Source organism: Arvicola amphibius, chromosome 6, assembly GCF_903992535.2.
Source record: "Arvicola amphibius chromosome 6, mArvAmp1.2, whole genome shotgun sequence".
Lineage (NCBI taxonomy): Eukaryota > Metazoa > Chordata > Mammalia > Rodentia > Cricetidae > Arvicola > Arvicola amphibius.
In genome coordinates this window covers 71,761,762-71,782,774 of record NC_052052.2, presented here as the reverse complement: position 1 = coordinate 71,782,774, position 21,013 = coordinate 71,761,762, and the positions used below count along the sequence as shown (strand labels likewise).

Genomic DNA, 21,013 nt, shown 5'->3' with positions numbered 1-21,013 from the left:
TTCTCTGAACATTCACATATAGGTCTACCTATTACAGACCTAGGAAATGAGCATGTGTGTGCACCTGTGCACGACTGTTTGTTTTCAGAATAACAAGAGCCGCCAGGTTTCATCACGCAGCTGGCCTCATCATACCAACTTTTGAATTAAGAATGGGGTTTCACAGTATCTTTAAAGCAAGAACTTGCGTGTGTAAGGATTGGATTACGATGGAAAAGGGGCATGTCACTGCAAACTTCTACATTAGGAAAGTATAAAAAAGGAGAATGATAAAGCTGCTGGCTTGCTGCTTCTTACAGTTGAAAAGCCTAATGGTGGGGCTGGAGAGATGGCTCAGAGGTTAAGAGCATTGCCTGCTCTTCCAAAGGTCCTGAGTTCAATTCCCAGCAACCACATGGTGGCTCACAACCATCTGTAATGGGGTCTGGTGCCCTCTTCTGGCCTGCAGGCGTACACACAGACAGAATATTGTATACATAATAAATAAATATTTAAAAAAATAAAATAAAAAATAAAAACCTAATGGCAAAGAAATCACAGCTCACTGGAACTAGAGAGATGACTTAAAAGTTAAAAAGCATATGCTGCCCTTACAGAGGGCACAGGTTCTTTTCCTAGCACTCACATGCTGGCTTACAGTCATTCACAACTCCAATTCCCAGGGGATTTAGCACTTTTTCTGACCTCCAAAGCCAACATACTCATATATATTACTCATATATATATATATATATATATTACACATACATACATGCACGCAGAACACCAATATACATACTATTAATCATTAAAAAAAAGAAACCAGAGAACACAACTCAGATATTTGCCAAAAGAAGGCCTTTCTGAGATCAGAGAAACTGGGAGAATAAGGTAATGAGGATGAAAGTGACAGAAGATACCCACAAGATCCAACCTTCAGTACTGACAAAGGAAAATTTCAGTAACCTAGCAAGCAGATGGAAATGAAATCTCAATAATGGACCAAAGCAACAGGTCATGCTAGTGAGTGTTCTGTTTCTCAACTGGTTGAATTTAGAAACACCTTTAAACAACAATAAAACATTTTGTCACAGCCTGACTCATGAGACTGTAGATATAGGGAAAATGGGGTTAATCTCTGCTGCAGAAGGGCAGAAACTGTGTAATATAACTATTTGTCCATCTGTAAGATGGTTACATCATCTGAAGAAATGTAAGTAAAATCAGATCTCTGATGAACTGACTTCTAGGATCCATCAGAGACACTTGGTTATCAATAGTTGAGTTCTGCATGAGTATCACTGACTAGAAGCCCATAAAGGACAGAGAGAATCAGTCAGAATTTGGTGTCCATTTCTTTGGGTCTGATGGAGCTTAGTTTGCAGGAGAGTTAAGAAAAGAGATTGATTCAACAGGTACCTCCTTAAATTGCATGGGGTTTTCGTAGCTTTACTGAGCCTGATGGTAGGACATAATTATTACTCAGAAGAAGCTCTGGCAAAACTAAATGACAGAGGCCAACTGTCATTTATAAACCCAATATATAATTGGGTTTATAAAATACAAAATCAATCAAGATGGAATGAAAGAATGGAAAAACTGACCAAGAAGTCTGTAAGATTTGTGTCAAACTGGAGTTCCTAGAGAAGAAAATCAACAGAAAGCAAACTATGGAAAACTCCAGGAAGGATTTAATGCCTATGCTAAGAGTTGATAGGATAGGCAATTATCAACCCAAGACTATTTGATGCAAAGCTTTCTGAGGGTATAGAGTGTTCACCTGAGTTCGAGCTTTTCAACAGCAAGGTGTGGCTGTTGGAAAGAAAAGAAAGGGTGGTAATGTTGTCCTGGAGCTGTCCGGAACAAGGAAACTAACCCCAATGCCTGGCTGGAGTAAATCCCTTGTGCCAAGGAACAAAGCCAGATCCACTGAGAATATCAGGATTTAAGAGATTCATGATGACCTCATGGCAACAGTATCGTATGGCTGAAGAGTTCAAGGAAAATGCCTATGGATTATGGAAGGTTAAAAGGAGTAGTGTTGGGGCTGGAGAGATGGCTCAGAGGTTAAGAGCACTGACTGTTCTTCCAGAGGTCATGAGTTCAATTCCCAGCAACCACATGGTGGCTCACAACCATCCGTAATGAGATATGGTGCCCTCTTCTGGCACGTAGCATACATGCAGGGAAAACTCTGTATACATAATTAATAAATAAATCTTAAAAAAAGGAGTAGAGTCTCCTACCAATACCCCTGTACCCAATATTGCTCTTGGTCACTTAGTGAATCCTAGGCCAGCTTGACAGTCTCGAGACCCTGTCTAAATGACAAAGAAACAATAATAAAACACAGTTTCCAAAGTGACAATAACAAGGGATCAGCAGATTAAAACAATACAGCTGCTCAGCAGATAATCCTCTTATGTTAATTATAGCTAATGGAATTAGGTCAATAGGAATCATTTTTGTCAGTGCTGGGGGAATCCAGTGGCATCACTGAGGTACTTTATGGCAAGGTCTACCTTTCCAGTCTGAATAATTGAGGACATGAGGCAGACAATAAATGAAAAAAAAATGAATCTTCATTTACTGAGTTAATGAGAGGCAAGGATTATCAAGCATGTGCATTTTTAATTTTATTACTTCATTTATTTGATACTGGGTCTCATGGAACTCAGGATATGATCTCAGACTTATTCATTATTTAGCTAAAGATGCCTTGAGCTCCTGATACCTCTGCCTCTGTCTCCAAAATGCTAAGATTACAAACATACCATGATCAACTGAGGCAGACATGCGTAAGGAGTATTTGAGATACGTCTACATTCCTTTTCTATAATGTACTTTTCAGCCTAAGATCCTGACTTGCATGTACTGTGTATTCAAACCCCTGTCCTAACAATGCAGGCAATAGTCTAAAACTCCCACATGCAATCCAGTCACATGCATACACAACTGCAAATAATGTAATAAGTTTAATAAGTTAAGAAACATTCATCAAATTGAGATAGTTTCTGTTTAAATGTATTCCTAGCTATATCTGGGTAGGATATGATGGTAAAGAGGCTGATATGATGTGAACTACTTTTAGATGAGTGTGTAATAATACAAACTGTCCTAAGAGTGAATTTTTACCATCTTGTACCTGTGTATAATTGGGCATGTATATGATTGTAATTAGAAGTTTGATAGGAAGGGAGATGAATAGTAGAGAGTAGATTGACACATACTTCAAATGTGTCAATCAAAATGGAGAACTGCCTATGTCATAACTCTTAGTAACCAGCCCCTCCTTTCTTTAGACCCCATAAAAAGAAGCCCCAGTAAATAATTGGGACCCTGGAACATTCTCTCACTTTCGTGCCCTACTGTCATTCTTGACAGTTACTTTGATCCATTCTATTGCTTTACTTTTGGATAAAGTTTCTTTTCGATTTTGCAGTCTCTTTGTGCCCTTGTTTCAGCTCTTTGAAAAAGAGACCAAGAACCTCAAAACATTCACTCCAGACATTGACTATCCCAGCAAAACAATTATTTGTAGTTATTAAATAATATGAAACTAGAACAAAGGGCGGCAAAAGATATTTTTAAATCATGTAAGTTTCCAGAGTCAAATCCGCTGTCTAGTGGGTAGCCAAGTGACTCACAACCATAACCTTATCTCCAAGTTTGACTATGTAAGAAAAAGTTGTCAGTACTCAGTCAACATTATGTCACTTTGTAGGGAGTGGTATGAGTAGGCAAGTTGCTTGATTCTGGAATCTTATTAGTAGCAAATTTTGGAACAAGGCATTTCTATACATTGAGCTGGAAGTGGCAGAACATACTTGTAGCCCCAGGAATTTGAGAGGTAGGCACAGACTTTCAAGGATGTTATTAGCTACATAGCAAGTTCAAGGTCACCTAAACTACAGAAGACTCTGTCTTAAATAAGCCAAAAGAATTATATTAACAAACTTAGACCCAATTCACATGTGGTTTCCTTGAAGAAGTATTAAAAGTGAGCTGTTAGTCTGTCAATCAGGAATCAGTCCCACAGTGTCTTCCCTAAGCTAGTTGTTATTTTTTTTTTTTTTAGTAAATGATAGATAGTTAATAACTAAAGAATAAAGAGGTCTATACTAGCATAACAATGTTGGACATTCCTCTGCATATTAGCATTTGGAAGCAACTGAATAAAAAACAAACCAATTGTGGTGGGGCACACTTGTAATCCCGGCATTTGGGAAAAGAAGGCAAGAGGATCAAGAGTTCAAGATTAGCCTACACAATTTAGAGAGTTTTAGACTAACCTGGGCTACATACAATGCTCAATACAACAATAAATCAAAGCCAAAATAGAATCAAACAAAAGCCTTAGTAATGTCAGAAGATATTAAAGAAAAGTTGAGAATTCTATAGAAATCTCCCCTTTGGCTAAAATACCCGGTTTAGGGATTGCCAACAACCAACACTACATTGTCCCATAATGTTAAAATTGTTGAGAATTTTGTAACACATGAAAATAAGGAAAATTGCTCTAGATCTATGGTTTTCAACTTGTGGGTTGCGACCCCACAGTGGTAGAATATAAAGTATCCTGCATATCAGATACTAAAATTCATAATAGTAACAAAATTACAGTTATAAAGTAGCAACAAAATAATTTTATGGTTGGGCTCATCACAACATAAGGAACTGTTGTATTAAAGAGTCAAAGATTAGGAAAATGGGGAACCACTATTCTAGATGTTAATGAAATGTTGATGAATACTCCCTGCTAGATGTGGTTTTGGTTTTTTACGTCAAAGTTTTTTTTTTTTTTTTTTTTTTTCTCATGGTTTATTTTTTTTTTATATTTAAAAATTTCCATCTCCCTTCCCTCCTCCTCCCCCCTCCCTCCCCTCCTTCTCCCCTTTCTCTCCCCTCCTTCTCCCCCTTCCCTCCCCTCCCCTCCACCCATACCTCCCCTCCCTCCCTCTCAAGGCCAAGGAGCCATCAGGGATCCCCACTCTATGCTAAGACCAAGGTCCTCCCAACTCCCCCCAGGTCCAGGAAGGTGATCGACCAAGGTTTTGGTTTTTTAAACTTTGACCTTCAGAATGTAATTTTATAAGGAGGATGCAAGTGCTAAGGCTTGGAGAGACTGGCTAAGGATGCCGACTCTCCATACATGTAATATGTATGTATTCATGAAGAAATGTTCACAATAGAAAACAATTTCCTGGTTTCCAGCCTTCCAAAAACAAATCTTTCCCTCTTCCCCCTTTTAAAAAGGTTGTCTCTATTGTTCATGAGGAAGCACTCAGGGAAATGTTTGGAATCTTGGATGAGGATGGTACTTTGTCAGAGGGGCCATGAAAAAAGACGGGGAACTTTTGGGGCAATTATAGAGCAATTTGGACCATTATTACCATTACCTGGTGAATATCTCTGGATGGGATTGGACAGTAAAGGAGGGGCAGGGAAATAGAAATGCATAGCTTCTTGTGTCTCCTCAGGTCCTAGCCACATTGGAGACACCTAAGGCAGCAGTTAGGGACATTTCTTGCAGTGTTTTTTTTTTGTTTGTTTTTTTTTTTTTTTTGTGGCCTTAGGAAGGGAAGTAGTGTTTCAAGGGAGAGGAGAGGATTAGGCCAGGCAGAAAGGATACACTGTCTCCCAATCTAAGTTTCAAATTATAGAAACAATAAACCTTAAAGAAATGGGAATCTAGTGCTAGGATCAGGAAAAGACACCAGACTGGGGGTGGGGGGTGGAAGGGTGGGGGAATGGGAGTGTCTTACCTCCTGGAAAGAGATTTCATAGTTTTAGCCACTTGCCAGCCTGCCTTACTGGTTAAAAGTGAAGCTCAGACAATGGTGGGTGGGGCCATGTCTTGACTGGGACTGCTTAGATGTGCATATCTTTGGCTCACTATTTAAATTTTAATCTCAGTTCAGGACTCTAGAGATCTTTGGGCATTCACTGAATCTCTTTGTCCCTCTTCCCAATGTGGCCACATCAAATAAATCTATTTTCTCTGTTTTCCATTTTAATTTTGCTCTTTTAGTTTGCTTATTGAGAGCAGGTGGTCAGATCCGGTTTCAGAACAGTCTGTGACTCACAAGTTTAGTGACAGTATTAATTTACAGGCAAAAGGACATTTTAAGAATCAAGAGTTGCTAGACCTGTGACTCACGACTGTCTACCTAGTACTTGGGAGACTGATACAAGAGGCTCACCTTGAGTTCAAAACCAACATGGCTGACTGTCCGTCGGGATTCTCTAAAGGAACCGAACTGACAGAATGAATGAATGTGTGTGTGTGCTCTTATTATTTATATACCATTTATTAAAGTGACTTCTAGGCTATTCCAACAATAAATGTCTTCTGAACCAAGAATCTGGTACTTGAGAGTACATAAAGATGGGCATGTCAGCTGGTCTTCAGGCTGTGTGGAAATCCTGATTAAGTGTGTTCTAATGCCTCAGCCGCAGGATAGATGGTCTAATCAGCAAGAAGGCAAGCAGGCAAAAAGCAACAGGTTTCTTTTTCCTTTATATGGGCTGACCAGATTTGAACGGGGGCTTCCCACTTCAAATGATCCAAGGAAGAAAAATTCCTTACAAGTTTGGCAGCTGCTTTGGTTGATGTCAGGTGTGGTCAAGTTGACAAACAAAGTTAGCTATCACAGCTACATAGAAAGATTCTGTCTCAAAAAAGAAACACTGCCCCTAAAAAAGAGAGAGTATTATTAGTATTAGTCCCTCCTTTATTTAAGTTGTAACTTGGGGCCTTTGAGTATTATTTTAAAAAATGCTAAGTGATGGTATGCCAGCCTTCCTGACTCCCCAAGGGAAGCCTTACCCGTTCTGAGGAGTGGATGGGGGATGGGATGGGGGAGGTGGGGGGCTGGAGAAGGGAAGGGAGGGAGAAATGGGGTTGGTATGTAATATGAAAACAATTTAAATAAAGAGAAAAAATGCCAAGTGAATTCAGGAAAAAAAAGTGGAAAATTCTAGTTAAAAATTGAAGAATTTGCTCTGTTAAACAAATGCTGTGCAGCATTATGTTTCTACAAGTGTGAGGGATTTGGAGGTCAGGTCGCCAGGCTTCCAGTCTAACCTAGCACACAGCTCTCTTTAGTCTCTTTTCTTTTCTCTTTGCTTACTTCCTGACTGGCCATACATATTTTATTTAGATTAAACGAAAAAATCAGGGGTAGGGAACAGAAGGGAGGAGGGAGGAGAAACTGTGGGCGTGGTGTAAAAACAAATGAATAATTAAAAAATCATGTTATTTTTCTTACACACACACACACACACATTTCTATAATGCCCTTTAAAGCTGAAATTTCTTCCTTTCCTTTTTTTAAGCCCAAGATCTGTCATATCTCTTCATTTGTTTTTAACCTAGATCTGCTACTTTATTTCTTTTTATGACAGGCTCTAAGTAGCTCCAGCTGAGCTATAGCAAGTGTGGCCTTGAACTCACAGCGATCCAAAGGATAAGTGCAGGTACTACAAAGACTTGTGCCACAAGATCCAGCTGGCTTTGACAATTTTTTTTTTTTTTTTTTGGCTTTTCGAGACAGAGTTTCTCTGTATAAAAGTCGGTCAGTTGTCCTTCTGCCGACGGTTGCCATAGACCCGTGTGCAGAGTCTAGGCAGGCTTGTGGAGCCTGTGGGAACCCAGTGAGTGCTCCGGGGAAGATCTGTGCACCTGCTCCTTCTGCTTTTCCAGTGTTTTTGCCCTTTGAGGAAGAAGACGAGCCTGTCCCCAAGGAGCAGGAAATACATGGCAGAGACCTTAGGCTAAGCAGGGAGCGGAAGTCTCAGCTCAAAGTAAGGTACTGGGTACCTTTAAACAGTTTAGAAGCCCACGTGACCCCGAGAACGCCCGGCCCAGCGGTCACGTGAGGGCGAGTGCAGCACGCGCAGGAGAAGCCGAGCTGTGCGCCTTGCGCGTCGGCACGGCCTCCCGCCCAGCCCGGAGCCGGGAGGGCGGGGAGCGGCGGAGGGATCCCGCGGTGGCGCCGCGTGCGCGTGCGCAGCGAACAGCTGTCACCCAGTGCGGAACAAGTCTTCCAAAGATCCCAAAAGCCTCGGGGGAGGCCGCACTTTCCTCTTCTCTGCCGGGTGGTGTCCGGGCCTCCGCCCGCGGCGCAGGTAACCGCTTCTCGCGGAAAGAGTGGCAGCCTCGGCCGGCTTCGACAGGGCAGCGGCACAGGCCTGGGCGCTCCGCCGTGCACGGCAGTCAGCTGGGAGGGAGGAGGCGGCCGTGACAGCCCATTCTGGGCCCCCGGATTCGGGAACTCGCTCGCCAGCCTCCCGGGGGCCGAACCGAGGCGGCGCTGCTTCGGACTGCCGCGCCTGGGTGGTCTGGGGCGCCGACCGACCCGTCTGCGGCCGACGGCGGGCAGGCCGGGCCTGGGCCCCTCCCGGCCTCCCGGGGGTCGGGATGCCCGGACCCTCGAGGTAGCAGGTAGCCCCCCCCACCCCCACTCGGGTTTGTTCTTGGCCCTGGCAGATGACCTTTTGCGTTTTTCTGGCCTCCTTCTTGAGACCATTTCTTGTGCAGTTCCTGGAGGAGCCTATGCGAGGTAGACAGTGGGCGCTTAATAGATGCGGGTACAATGTGAAGTGTGAACTGCCGGGCACAGGACATGGTGTGCGGTGGGAATGGCGCGGGGAAGGCAGGCGGGTTAGCCCGGGCTGGAACCTGCTGTTCTCTGCTCAGCAGTGGGAGCAGCTACGCTCAGTTCGGCTGCTTTCGTCGTGAACCCAGGAGGCTGCCGTCGGTGTGCCTGAGCCCAGCAGCCTCGCTCCTCTCACGGCCTTTGCTTAGGTGTTCCCAAAGAAGACTTAGTAAACTTTTTTTTTCTCCTTCACTCAATACAGTCATTCACACTTGGTAATTTACCCAGCACTGCTTAGAAAGCTTGAGTTGGACTTGCGGTCCGTTCCCGGGAGAAGCTTCTGATAGGCTCGGTCTGCTTAGGTTGGCACCAGTTTTTGCCCTATTTCACCCACTTGAATTTTGCACTTAAGGGCACGGGGGGGGGGGGGGAAGCCACGGTTTCTATGGCAACGTTATGAATATGCTAATTGAGAGCGTGGTGCTTAAAAATTAGTGGCTGAAAAAATGTTATTTTTTTGCCTTTTGAGTCAGGGTATTACTATTTGTAGTCAGTCCTTCCCGACCTGAATTCATGGTACCTGGCCTGGAGCTCAAGAAGATCTACCTGCCTCTGTCTCCCCAGTGCAGGGATTCTTAGTGTTCACATTCACATTTCTGCACTGCTACTGACTATTTACTCTCTAAAATTTACGGTCCCAGGCTGGGATATAGTTCAAATTATAGGCTGAATGTTTAGTATTCGAAGACCTTAGGTTCACTTTCTAAGACTGGAAAAAAAGAAAAGAGGAAAAAGTTCGATTTTTCTGTTTTAAAACTAAGTAGCATGATTACTAAAGTTTTCCTGAAGCTTGTTGATCTAGTAACCTTCCATACCTTGTTTTGTTATGTATTGCCATGTTGTTCAGGAATTTTAGGCCCTTCTTCCCATCTTAGCATTACGAGTTTACACATAATGTTTACAGCTCTCCACAAAATCGGTAATACAACAAAATATAACTCAGGCTGCATTGTTTTACTAGGAAATGTACCTAATTACTACCTTAGCCCCTGTGTCCTTTCCCTTTGTCTTGGGAAAGACTGTCTCTAGTAGCCCACCTGGGTTGGTGGGTGACCTTGAATTCTGGAACCTTCTGTCAACTACTTCCGGAGGGTAGGGATTACCATTGTTTGACTCCTTATCAGGGTACTGAAGTCGTGCACTCCACCAAGCTACCTTCTAAGTCTTTTGTATTCTTACTGCTTGTAGTTATGCCTTTAATATTTATTTATTATTATTTATTAAAAGTTAAATGATAAAATTCTGTACAGCCATTAAGTTAAATATGTAAGGAAGGTCTTTAAAGATTTTCTTTTATTAGATATTAATGTTTAGTGCTCCTATAAGTACCATTTCTTATTTATTTTTATTTAAATGTTTTCATAAATATATTTTGACTGTTTTTCTCTGCACCAACTCCTTCCAGATCCTCTCCACCACTCTACATACTTTGTGTTTTGTCTCTCTTTCCATGCCCCCAAACCAACCAACCAACCAAAAATCAAAACAAAAAACAGTAAGTCCAAAAATTCATGAATAAAACAAAAAATGTAGGGGGCTGGAGAGATGGCTCACAGGTTAAGAGCATTGCCTGCTCTTCCAAAGGTCCTGAGTTCAATTCCCAGCAACCACATGGTGGCTCACAACCATCTGCAACGAGGTCTGGTGCCCTCTTCTGGCCTTCAGGCATACACACAGACAGAATATTGTATCCATAATAAATAAATAAATATTTAAAAAAAAAACAAAAAATGTATATACACACAGAGGGGTGCCAAAGGAGGGAGGAAGGGAGGGAGGGACAGAGAGACAGAGACAGAGTGACAGAGACAGAGAGAAAAGGGGGGTTCTTTTTTTATTGTGGCCAGCTACTTCTGGGCCTGAGGCCTGCCCTGGAGGGTAGTTGATATGTATCATTCCATTGGAGAAAACTGACTTTGATTTCCCTTTTCAAATAGGTTCTTGCTTAGGACTGGGAGTCTGTGTCCACTCAATCTTCTCAGTGTGTGTTGGAAGACCTCATCTAGCTTGAACCTATACAGACTTGTGTGTGGTGCCACAGTGTCTGTGAGTTCAAATGTGTCATTCCTGCTGTGCCTGGAAGATGCTGTTTCCTTGGGCAATTTACTGGTTTTGACTCTTAACAGTCTTTCTACCTCCTCTTCATATAGATCTTTGAAACTTGGGGATGGAGGAGTTTAGTGAAGATATTCCATTTGTCCTGAGTGCTCCGAAGTCTTTGATTCTTTGCACATTGCCCAGTTGTAGGTCTCTGGGTTAATTACTGTCTACTGTAAGAACCTTTTCTGATGAGGGTTCAGTGAGGTACTGATCTGTGGGTATAGTGATATGTCATTAGCAGTCATTTTATGCAATGTTCCTTTAGCAGAACAACAGTAGATTTTCTCCTATGTCCATGACTTACTTCAAGTGTTTGACCACTTAAACCATGTCATTTATGGGTTCCATTTCATGGAGTGGTTGGTTACTCCAATAACACTAGTCTACCTTGCAGTCACGTTACTGTTGTAGGTTACAGGGTTTGTAGATGGGTAATATTGATGATTAACTTTTCTTCTCTGGCAGCATGCAAAGTACCTTCCAGCACCATGAATGCTAGGCAGTAGGGGTAAAGCTTCTGTTTAGATACCAGATCAATTTTTCCGAGTTTGATAACAGAAGTAGCTGATGAGTAACCAATAGCTTTGGCAAAAACCTGTGATTTATTTAAAAAAATAATTTATTTATTTTTATTTTATGTGCATTGGTGTTTTGCCTACGTGTATGTCTGTATGAGTCTGTGTCTTGGAGTCACAAACAGTTGTGAGCTGCGATGTGGATGCTGGAAATACAATCTAGTTCCTCCTAAGAGCAGTCAGTGAGTGCTCTTAATCTCTGAGCCATCTCTCCAGCCCCTAGTCTGTCATGTTTTGCAGACATGTCTATGGGGCCCATTTGGTTATTGATTCAAAAAGATGTAACCTATTCCCAGCAGTGGGAATTTGTGGCATCCGATATGTAGTTGGGGTGTTGTCTCCCCTACTATATGATGATTCTGTTTAGATTACTTTCATAGGTGTATATTTTTAAGGAAACTTCTAAAGTAGGATTCTATAAGGCTTTTCAAAAGGCCTTCAGTGCTCCTCCCCATAGTCCCTCTTTTACCATGCCCTTCCATTTCCCTGCCAATTTGGTATTCTATTCTTCCTTCCCCTTTATTTCTCCATAACACTATATTTTATTGTTAACAACTGAATACTATTTCATTGTATAAATGTAACACATTTTCATTATCCATTCCAATAGTTTATTGACACCTAGGCTACTTACAGTTTCAGTGTATTATGTATAGAGCAGCAAAAAACATGAATAAGCAGGTATCTCTTTAGTAAGATGTAGAGTTTTTTGGGTATATGCAAGGAGGTAGCACCGTTCCTGATTTCAAGTTATTTTACTGATTTAGTAATAATAACAACATGATACTGTTATAAATGCAAACATATTACTCAGAAGAATAGAAATGATTATCAGATATAATTTCACACTCATGTGGACTCCTGAACTTAGATAATGAAGCCAGAAATACACACTGGAGAAAAGAAAATATCTTTAACCATGGTACTGGTCAGGCTGGATGGCTGCATGTAGAAGAATGAAAACATATCCTCATAAGAAAATGCAAATTAAAACTACTTGGATATTTCATCTTAACTCAACCTGAATTGCCAAGATCAGTAACATGACAACACATGCTGACAGGAATGGATTATTCATTCTGGTGGGAGTGCAAACTGCTATGTGGAAGTTCCTCTGGAAGCTGAGAATCAATCTGCCTCAATTCTGCTGTTTATTTATTTATTTTTTGGGGGCCAGGTCTCACTTTGTAGTTCTGGTTGATCTGAAACTCACTGTGTCAGCCTGGAATTCCTGGAGAACTGCCTGCCTCTCCTTTCAGAGTGCTGGGGTTAAAAGCTTGCGTTAAAACCATTCCTTTCTCCTCTCACTGCTGTTTCTCATCTGATTTTGTGTAAAGTCATTGCCCCCCCCCCCTTTTTTTCCATTTGTAGTATTGGGGATAGAACCTAGGGCCTTATACATGCAATGTGTATCTTTGTTTTTATGGCTATAGAGAATGTTGTGCATCCTAAATATAAATTTAAAATACTAGTGTTCAATGAAACAAGATTAACAGGAACAGTCTGGACAGGGAGTTGACACATAATTCATAATTTTCTTCATGTATGATGTTTAGAGTTAGACAGACTCAGTGCTATAACTCATTTTATTTTTCAATCACCCAGCTTCCAAAGCTTCTTGAAATTAACTGACACACTGAAAAGGCATTGCCTTTCATATTCCATACTAGCTGGGTCTAATCCCATCCGTGCAGTCAGAATAATCCCTTTAAGAAGTTTATCCTCCTTGCTCCACCTTCTAGCCTTTCTTCATTGCAGAACCAGCCTGTAGTTTTGATCACCTGGTCATTTCTCACTACACTCATCTGGTTCCTTAGTTCTAACGAGGGTTTGATACTTTGTTCTTACTCCTTTTGATTTCAGTGCTACTCTGTTTTACACTTCACTGTTTATTCAATTTAACTACTTCACCCCCTTTCTCAAAGCTCTGCTGGAACTGAGGGTAGTTGAATGTACATTCCTGGCCTGTAATCCCAGCCATGTGTTGGTAGAGACAGGAGGATCAGGAGTTACAGCTCAAATTAGACTTAGCTCAGGGACTGCCTGGGCTACAAAAACAAAATAAAACAAAAGAAGCCATCTGTTCAATTGGAGTTGTCTCTTTAAGTTAATTTCTCTTTACTTCTGCACATTTGCCATAAAGTAGGTTTGTTAAAGCCTTAAACAGTTATTCTGTTTTCTTCCTTCCCCATAGCCATTAATAGTGGTTATTACTTTGGGTAATGAAGTGGTTGGTAAATTGTTGCTCTGTGTGAATTTTCTAAATTTTCTTCTGTGAATCATGGTTGCACTTGTGAAGAGGAGAAAAGATTCAAAATCCATAAAATAATTAATATATTTTAATATATATAATAGACATGATAAAAAATTCATGTCTTTTAGAAAGACTAGGAAATAAAAGGAGGAAAAAGAAAAGCCTTCAGAGCTGATGTGTAGGATGGCCGTCTTATCCTGTAATCTCAGCACTTGGGTAGGCTTAATCAGAAGAATCTCAAGTACAGTGTTATGTGGGCTATGTGGCCAGACCTTGTCTAGGGTAGTGGTTTGGGTGTGTCATCACTATTAGTTTTTCTTTTTTTAGTTAAAAATGAATTGTTTTTATTTCATGTACATTGGTGTTTTACCTGCATGAATGTCTGTGTGAGGGTGTCAGATTCCCTGGAAGTGGAGTTAATAGTCATGAATTTCTGTGTGGGTGCTGGGAATTGAACCCAGGCTGTCTGGAAGAGCAGTCAGTACTCTTAACTACTGAGCCATCTTTCCATCCTCTTTTTTTTTTGTTTATTCAATTTTACTTCCTATAACTTTTAATAACTTTGATGATATTTTAGTTCAGCCTCAAATTAATGAAAAAATTTCTTTTGAGTCTCATGTCTTCCAAAGTTTCTTATGGTATGGCATCATGAGATTACTATTAGTTGTTTACATGAAATTTTTTGATATTGAAATTAAACTAATTCTTAGAGAACAGAATTTAGCATCTAAGGGTGAAGTATATGTCAAATAACTTCTTTTCTTTGGATAAAGGCCCATTATTTGTACTGTTTATTTTTGCTGGGTGGTATATTCTATATACATTAAAAAAGAGTAATATGTACATTGTTCTAAAGCATTTATTGGATATGGGATGCCGTCAACACAAAAAAACCACAACTTTCATTTTAAAGGGAATAAGAGGTAGTTTATCCTGGAGCCATTATGCGTGACCACAGATTTACATTACCCCAAATTTTATATTCATATGTTGAAGCAATTTGTGCCAGGGTTTTATCTTTCTGTGTGACCCAGGTTACTGTGGCACTCACTATATAGCCCACTAACTAGGTAGCCTCCAACTCCTGCTTAAGTCTCCAGAGTAGGTGAGTTTACAGGCCTGGCCCTTTTCTTTTTCTCCAGTTTTCTGGGGTGCCTTATTGTCCATATTGATCTTGAACTCTGTGTAGCTCAGGCTGATCTTGAGCTTATGATTTTCCTGCCTCATTCTCCCTAGTGCAGGGAATATAGGAATGTCCTACCGCACTTGTACCCCTCCTCTTTGTTTTTATTTTTTTCCAGGCATGGTTTTGCTCTACAGCTCTAGATGGTCTTGAATTGATGATTGTCCTGTCTCAGCCTCCAGAGTGCTAGGATTTTAGGTGTTGGAATTATTGCTAATATCCAGAGCTACTCCGTTCAACCCCAACCTGCCCTACTCCCCAACCAGTGCTGGGGCTCAGTCCTAGTGCATGCTATGCTAGGCAAGTATCTTACAAGATGTATTGAGCTACATCTGCAGCCCCAGTTCAGAAATGTTGACTTTCATTTCTTTTTCCTTTTTGTCATGGAATTTTCTTCAGATTGTACCTAATAGGCAACCTACTTGCATCACACTGCCCGCCATGTATACAAGCCTTTTTTCTGTCTTGTCTGGATTTTGATAAATTGCCTCCTTTGTGCTCCCCCTCCTTCAGTCTCTCTTTATTTCACTTCTTTTTTTTCTTTCATTCTTTTTTCTCATACAGTAATAAGAAATCAAAATGTGACTGCGATCACTTTTCTACCTCACTTTTCCCAGAATAGGTAACCTTAGAGAGCTATTACTCAGTGAATGGCATGAAAAGACATTTGAGTTTGGGAACTGCAAAGGTTAAAGGGAAGAAGTCCAAAATTATTTCCTGGCATACTAAGATAAACTGCAAATTTCCTTTTCTAGTCTTTTCTTTCTCACCCTCTCTGTTTTGCTTTTAATTATATTTGCCTCCTTACTATCTCTTTAAGAAAAGAGCCTAAGGAGACTCTCCTTTGCCTGAAATAGCTATCTTCCACATACATACCTATTTATTTCTCTTTTTCAGGCATCTCCTGAATTTTATTTTTTCTGACACACCTTTTTCCTCCTTTGAAACAGGAACTATCCTTGTAGGCATCTTCTTAGTACTTACTATTGTAAATCAGAATGCCTGAAAAGCAGCTTTGTCTGCAGAGACTGACTGATTAGAATTTCAATGCTGTAGAGAGGTTGGAATGTTGCAGGTCTGGAGGGAGCTGCTACCTTATTGTGGAATCCTCTGCACCCAGTAGCCATTTGTACCAGAACTAACATCTTGTGACTAGTAATTAAAAACCTTTTGGAATCTGTTAACTTAGTTTCCTCTAATCAATGTATAAGAATGTCAGCAAATCCCACCAATTTGTTTTCAACTTGCCTTGATTTACAATTCTCTGTTCTGAAAAGACTCCATGAAACTGCTTCCAAGTTGGACCATGGAATTTGGGGTAACTTAAATCTGTGCTTGCCTGGGACACAATCAGTCAAAATTGCTTCAGAATAAACTATCTCTTCTTCTCTCTTATTCCCCTTAGGATGAAAACTGCTTTTTCCCCCCTTTTCTTAAATTGAGATGTACATTTTTTGCATTATTTACTTATTGTGTGTGTTATTCCATTAGTGACAGGACTGTTTAGTACTCGGAATGCCTGTGGAACTAAAGTTAGTAATTCAGTCATTGTTGAATGGCTAGCTGCATTTCCAATTTCTTCTGTGGCTGCTTCCTCTGCTCAGAGAAATACCAAGGCTACTCTTGTACTTTGGTCAAAAGAAAAGGAATGTTTCTTTTCATGTACCAAGTATGTTTTGACACAAATATTTTGTAGGCTGCTTAGAGTTTTCTGCTGTTTTTAATTAATTAATTAATTAAGTAATTTATTTTTGCTAGTGAAGCAAATGAGTCTTGTTTGGTGTTTTGCTTTTTGTTTTTGAGATAGGACTGTGTATCTGCCTTACCTAGAGTTTGGTATATAAAACAGGCTGACTTTTGAAGTGTGCATCCTCTTGCCTCTGCCTTTCAAGTACCAAGATTATAGGTGTATTCTATCATCCTTGGCTAATCTGTTTTCTGAGTAACTTTTCTCTTGTTTAGAACAATTTTCCTTTTCCCAAATGTGCCATTTTATGTAAAGGCTTTTTAATATTTGACACTTCTTTTTTTCTGATTTATTTCATTTGTAAGAATATATATGATATGTATATATATCATACATATCATATATATTACTTATACATTCCTACGATGGTTGTTAGCCACTGTGCGGGTGCTGGGATTTGAACCAGGGTCCTATGTAAGAATAGCAAGTGCGGATAACTTCTGAGCTTTCTCTTCAGTCCCCTGATATTTTCAGCATGCCTTTCTTTTCAGGACTTGATGGCTCAATGCCTAGTGGGAAAGTGCTAGCATTGGGAGAGGCAGCTGCTATATATAGTGTGTGTGTGTAGACAAGGAGATGGAGCAGGGGGTGGCCCATTGAGTCTTATATTGGACAGTGCTGTATTACCAAAAGTAGGAAACAGACAGAGGCTACTTCAAGGGGAGGAATATTTAAAGTCACAAAGAGTTTAGCTTGTTTGAGAAGGTTAGGTTAAATACTGTCAGAGGGTAAAGTACATTTGGCTTTCTGTATTTGAGATTTCTGGATCAATGAATTGAAACAACCAAGGGCTTTTAAAAAAATTACATCTGATTAAGGAGTATTTGCCTAGAGGCTTTGTGTTTGATTCCTGTCACTACATAAACCTTGTGTGCACATGCCTGTAATCCTACAGTGTGGGAAGTGTAGGCAAATGGATTAGATGATCAAGGTCATTTTCAACTACAAATTCAAGGCCAGTCAGGGTTATATTAGAGGTCTCAAAAAGAAAAATTGTATTAGCATTTAAGTTTATCCTGGTGCTGGAAAGTTCTATATCAACTTGACACAGCCTAAAGGAGTGAGCCTCAAGAAAATGTCTCCATAAGGTTGGCTGTAGGCAAGCCTGTGGGGCATTTCTTAATTAGTGATTGATGGTAGAGGGCCCAGCCCATTGTCATTGTTGTTTTGACTGGGCTGGTGGTCCATGGTTCTATAAAAATGCAGGCTGAACTCCTCAATGACTTCTGCTTCAGCCCCTGCCTCAGGTTCCTGCCCTGTTTGAAATACTATCCTGACTTCATTTGATGGTAGACTGTGATATGGAAGTCTAAGCCAAATAAATTCTCTCTCTCCAACTTGCTTTAGTCATTTATTTTAGCCTTTACATTGTATTAGATAGTATTAGAAATGATTTAAAGATTAGAGAAGATGTATGTAGGTTATATGCAAACAGTAAGCAACTTTATGTGAACGATTTAAATATCTTTGAATTCTGATTTCCTGTGGGGAGGGTCCAATATTCTGTGGATGCCTGAGATGAGTCCATGATTGTCTTGCAAGGACTTCGAAAGAATTATAAGTTTGCTATATAAAATAATAGTCTTGTGATTATTTTTTATTGTGAGTGTTATGTATTTATATGCATGTGGTGTTTGTAGGAGTTTGTGTGACTATACAAAGCAAGGGACCAGATAGGAGGACATCAGGTGTCTTGTGATATTATGTTCCACCTTATTCTCTTGAAACAGGATCTCTTAGCTGAACCTGGAGTTAGTAAATCCTTTGATCCTTCTATCCCTGCCTTCTCCCACAATGCTGGGGTTACAAAACATGCCATGTTTGACTTTTAACATGGTTGTTGGAGTTTGAATTCAGGACTTATTTTTTGCACAATAAATGTCCCTTCTTAGCGGCGTAAGCTCCTCTGGTGCTCCTATTCCTATTTTCTGTTCTCAGTACTTTAGCCTAGTTTCTAGTGGTTTTGTCATGTGATTGGTTTGTAAATTATCATAGAAAAGCATGCTATAAAAAGCTGAAAGCATACTTCAGCTCTGTTCTAGGTATGTTGAACATTTTCTATGCAGTGTACATCCTAGGCCTTTATGTATGTGCATGTGTGAGTAAGATAGTGAAACTTGTACATCTGTGAGAGACTGCACTTCCAGAAAATTCATTTTTACTTGGAAAGGTTTCATGGAGGTCAGCAGTATAGTCATGTCAGTGATACTATACCCAGGATAGGAACATGTCTGGAAGCCACCTGAGGCCAGGAAAAGACCTGAAAGTCTCAGAGAGGTGGGAAGGAATGGACAATAACTAAAAGAAGAGTTCCTTTTCCTTTGCTAGACACATGCTATGTTGGTGAAAGCTACTGGTTTATGGTGTTTTTTTTTTTTTTTCCTTGTTTTTTTGAGACAGGGTTTCCCTGTAGTTTCTAGAGCCTGTCCTGGATCTAGCTCTTGTAGACCAGGCTGGCCTCGAACTCAGAGATCCACCTGCCTCTGCCTCTCGCGTGCTGGGATTAAGGTGAAAGCTACTGGTAAGCACAGCGTCAGTAATTCATTGGTAATAGTCACATTTTCTCTGCAGAGACGTCTGTAGCCATCATGGAGGTGGTGGAGGTGGAGAGTCCTCTGAATCCCAGCTGTAAGATAATGACCTTCAGACCTTCCATGGAGGAGTTCCGGGAGTTCAACAAATACCTCGCATACATGGAGTCTAAAGGAGCCCACCGAGCAGGTCTTGCGAAGGTGATTACTCAGACTAGTCACAAAAAAGTATCATTTGAGTTTAAATTATATTTTTAGTTTTGTTGTTTGTTTCTTTCAGTGGAATGTGTCTGCTATGCTTGTTAATCCAACTGGAACACTTAATTTTCTTAAAGAATATTTATCTTACTTTTCTTTGGATTATTTTTTTATGCTAGGGTGTGTTCTATAGTGGTTTCTTTTCCTCTTCCTCCTCATCCTTGTCCTCTCTCCCTCTCCCCCCCCCTCTCTCTCTTATAAAAAGCTTCCAGAGGTGTGAATGTATCAGTTTTCATTCATTTCTCGTAGAAAATGTCTATTAAATTGAAGGTTAAGGTGATTCCCTCTTTGTGTTCCTTTCCTCACTTCTACTTTTTCTTTTTATTTGTTTTACTGTTTTGAATCATGGCCATCTTTTCACAGCCTCTCAAATGATGGGATTATAAGTCTTGCCTACCATGCCTGTCTCACTTTAAAACAACAATAACAATTTGTAGAAGTGTAACGTACGTAAGATACAGTGTCTTCATTTATAGTTTGTAATTCAGTGTTTCTTGTTTGTTTATTTGCTTAGATGTGTAGTGGTCCCCACTCTATCATCATCACAAACAGAAACTATATATTTTAAATAGTCATTTTCAGTTTCCTAGTATCATTGCACCCATAGGCAACTACAGTCTGTGTTCTTTATCAAGTTGCCTTTTTACCTATTTTTTTAAAAAATCAAATGTATGTGGTTTAGGTGTATGATGTGTGGGATTGACATATACCACAACCTATCTATGGAGGCTGAGGACAACTTTAGAGTTGTTTTTCTCTTTCTACCTTGATGTAGTTCCAGGGTTCAGTCTTGGTTGTCAGGCTTTTATAGCAAGTGTTTTTTACCACTGAGCTATATCACCAGACCTTAGCTGTTTTGTTTGTTCAAGTGTGAAGTGCTTGTTGTGTACCAGAGTGTGTTGGTGGAGGGCACACAGACAGAGTGAACCAAGTCTTTGCCTCCATAAAGCTTCTATTTTAGAGATAAAAATATTAGAGTGAAAGAATCTAGGCTAGGGACATGGATCAGTAGGTGAAACATTTGCCACCCAAGTTATGAGGACCTAAGTTCAGTCCCCAGAACCCAGTAGGATGTCTGTTGTAATCCCAGCCCTCCTGTGGCAAATGAAGACAGGAAGATCCTCAAAAGCTTGTGGGCCATCTAGCCTGGCATAGAAGATCACCGTGTCAAAAGGGTAGAGGTAGGAGGTGAGGATACACATCCTAGGTTTTCCTCCGACTTCCACTAACTGACTATGTAAGCTACAGAGAACTTTGGATTATTTGGAGTTGGAGTTACGAGTGTTATCAGCTACCCAATTTGGGTCCTAGAATTGGAATTCTGGTCATGATGATTGAGCAGCAAGTGCTCTTAGCGATCCGTTTCTGTAGCTCACTTCTGTTGTCACTTGTTCTTACTCTTTGTCTTTTTGGCTCTTTGGGGAACCTTACACCCAGCTACCAAATAAATAAATACATAAAGTCTTATTCTTTCTTATAAATGCTTGGCCCTAGCTTGGCTTATTTCTAGCCATCTTGCCGTAACTTAAATTATCCCATCTATCTTTTGACCCTGGGCTTTTGCTTTTTTCTATTTCTGTATATCTTTTCTTTCCTTTTTATTCTGTGTTTGGCTGTGTGACTTAACCCTTTTTTCTTGCTCCTTGATCTTTTTTGTTTTCTGGTCCTGCTTTTTCTCCTTCTATTTATTCTGACTGCCAGCTGTATCTATCCTTTCTCCTGCCTT

The 21,013-nt window shown here is 40.3% G+C and overlaps 1 protein-coding gene across 5 annotated transcripts in view; it reads left to right on the top strand.

The window, feature by feature from the left end:
• Positions 1 to 7,912: 7,912 nt before the first annotated feature.
• Kdm4c (lysine demethylase 4C) overlaps positions 7,913 to 21,013 on the top strand; it is a 191,437-nt gene continuing 178,336 nt past the window's right edge. For 4 of the 5 annotated variants that reach the window (XR_005285738.1, XR_005285739.1, XR_005285740.1 and 1 more), the window contains exons 1-2: positions 7,981 to 8,109; positions 19,070 to 19,230. Coding sequence is in view for 2 of the 5 variants with exons in the window: in XM_038332922.1 (XP_038188850.1) it covers positions 19,087 to 19,230 (144 nt within the window). In the remaining 3 variants the exon portion in view is untranslated. Of the gene's footprint in view, positions 8,110 to 19,069; positions 19,231 to 21,013 lie in introns of all 5 variants that reach the window. The other variant, XM_038332920.2, reaches the window with a different exon arrangement.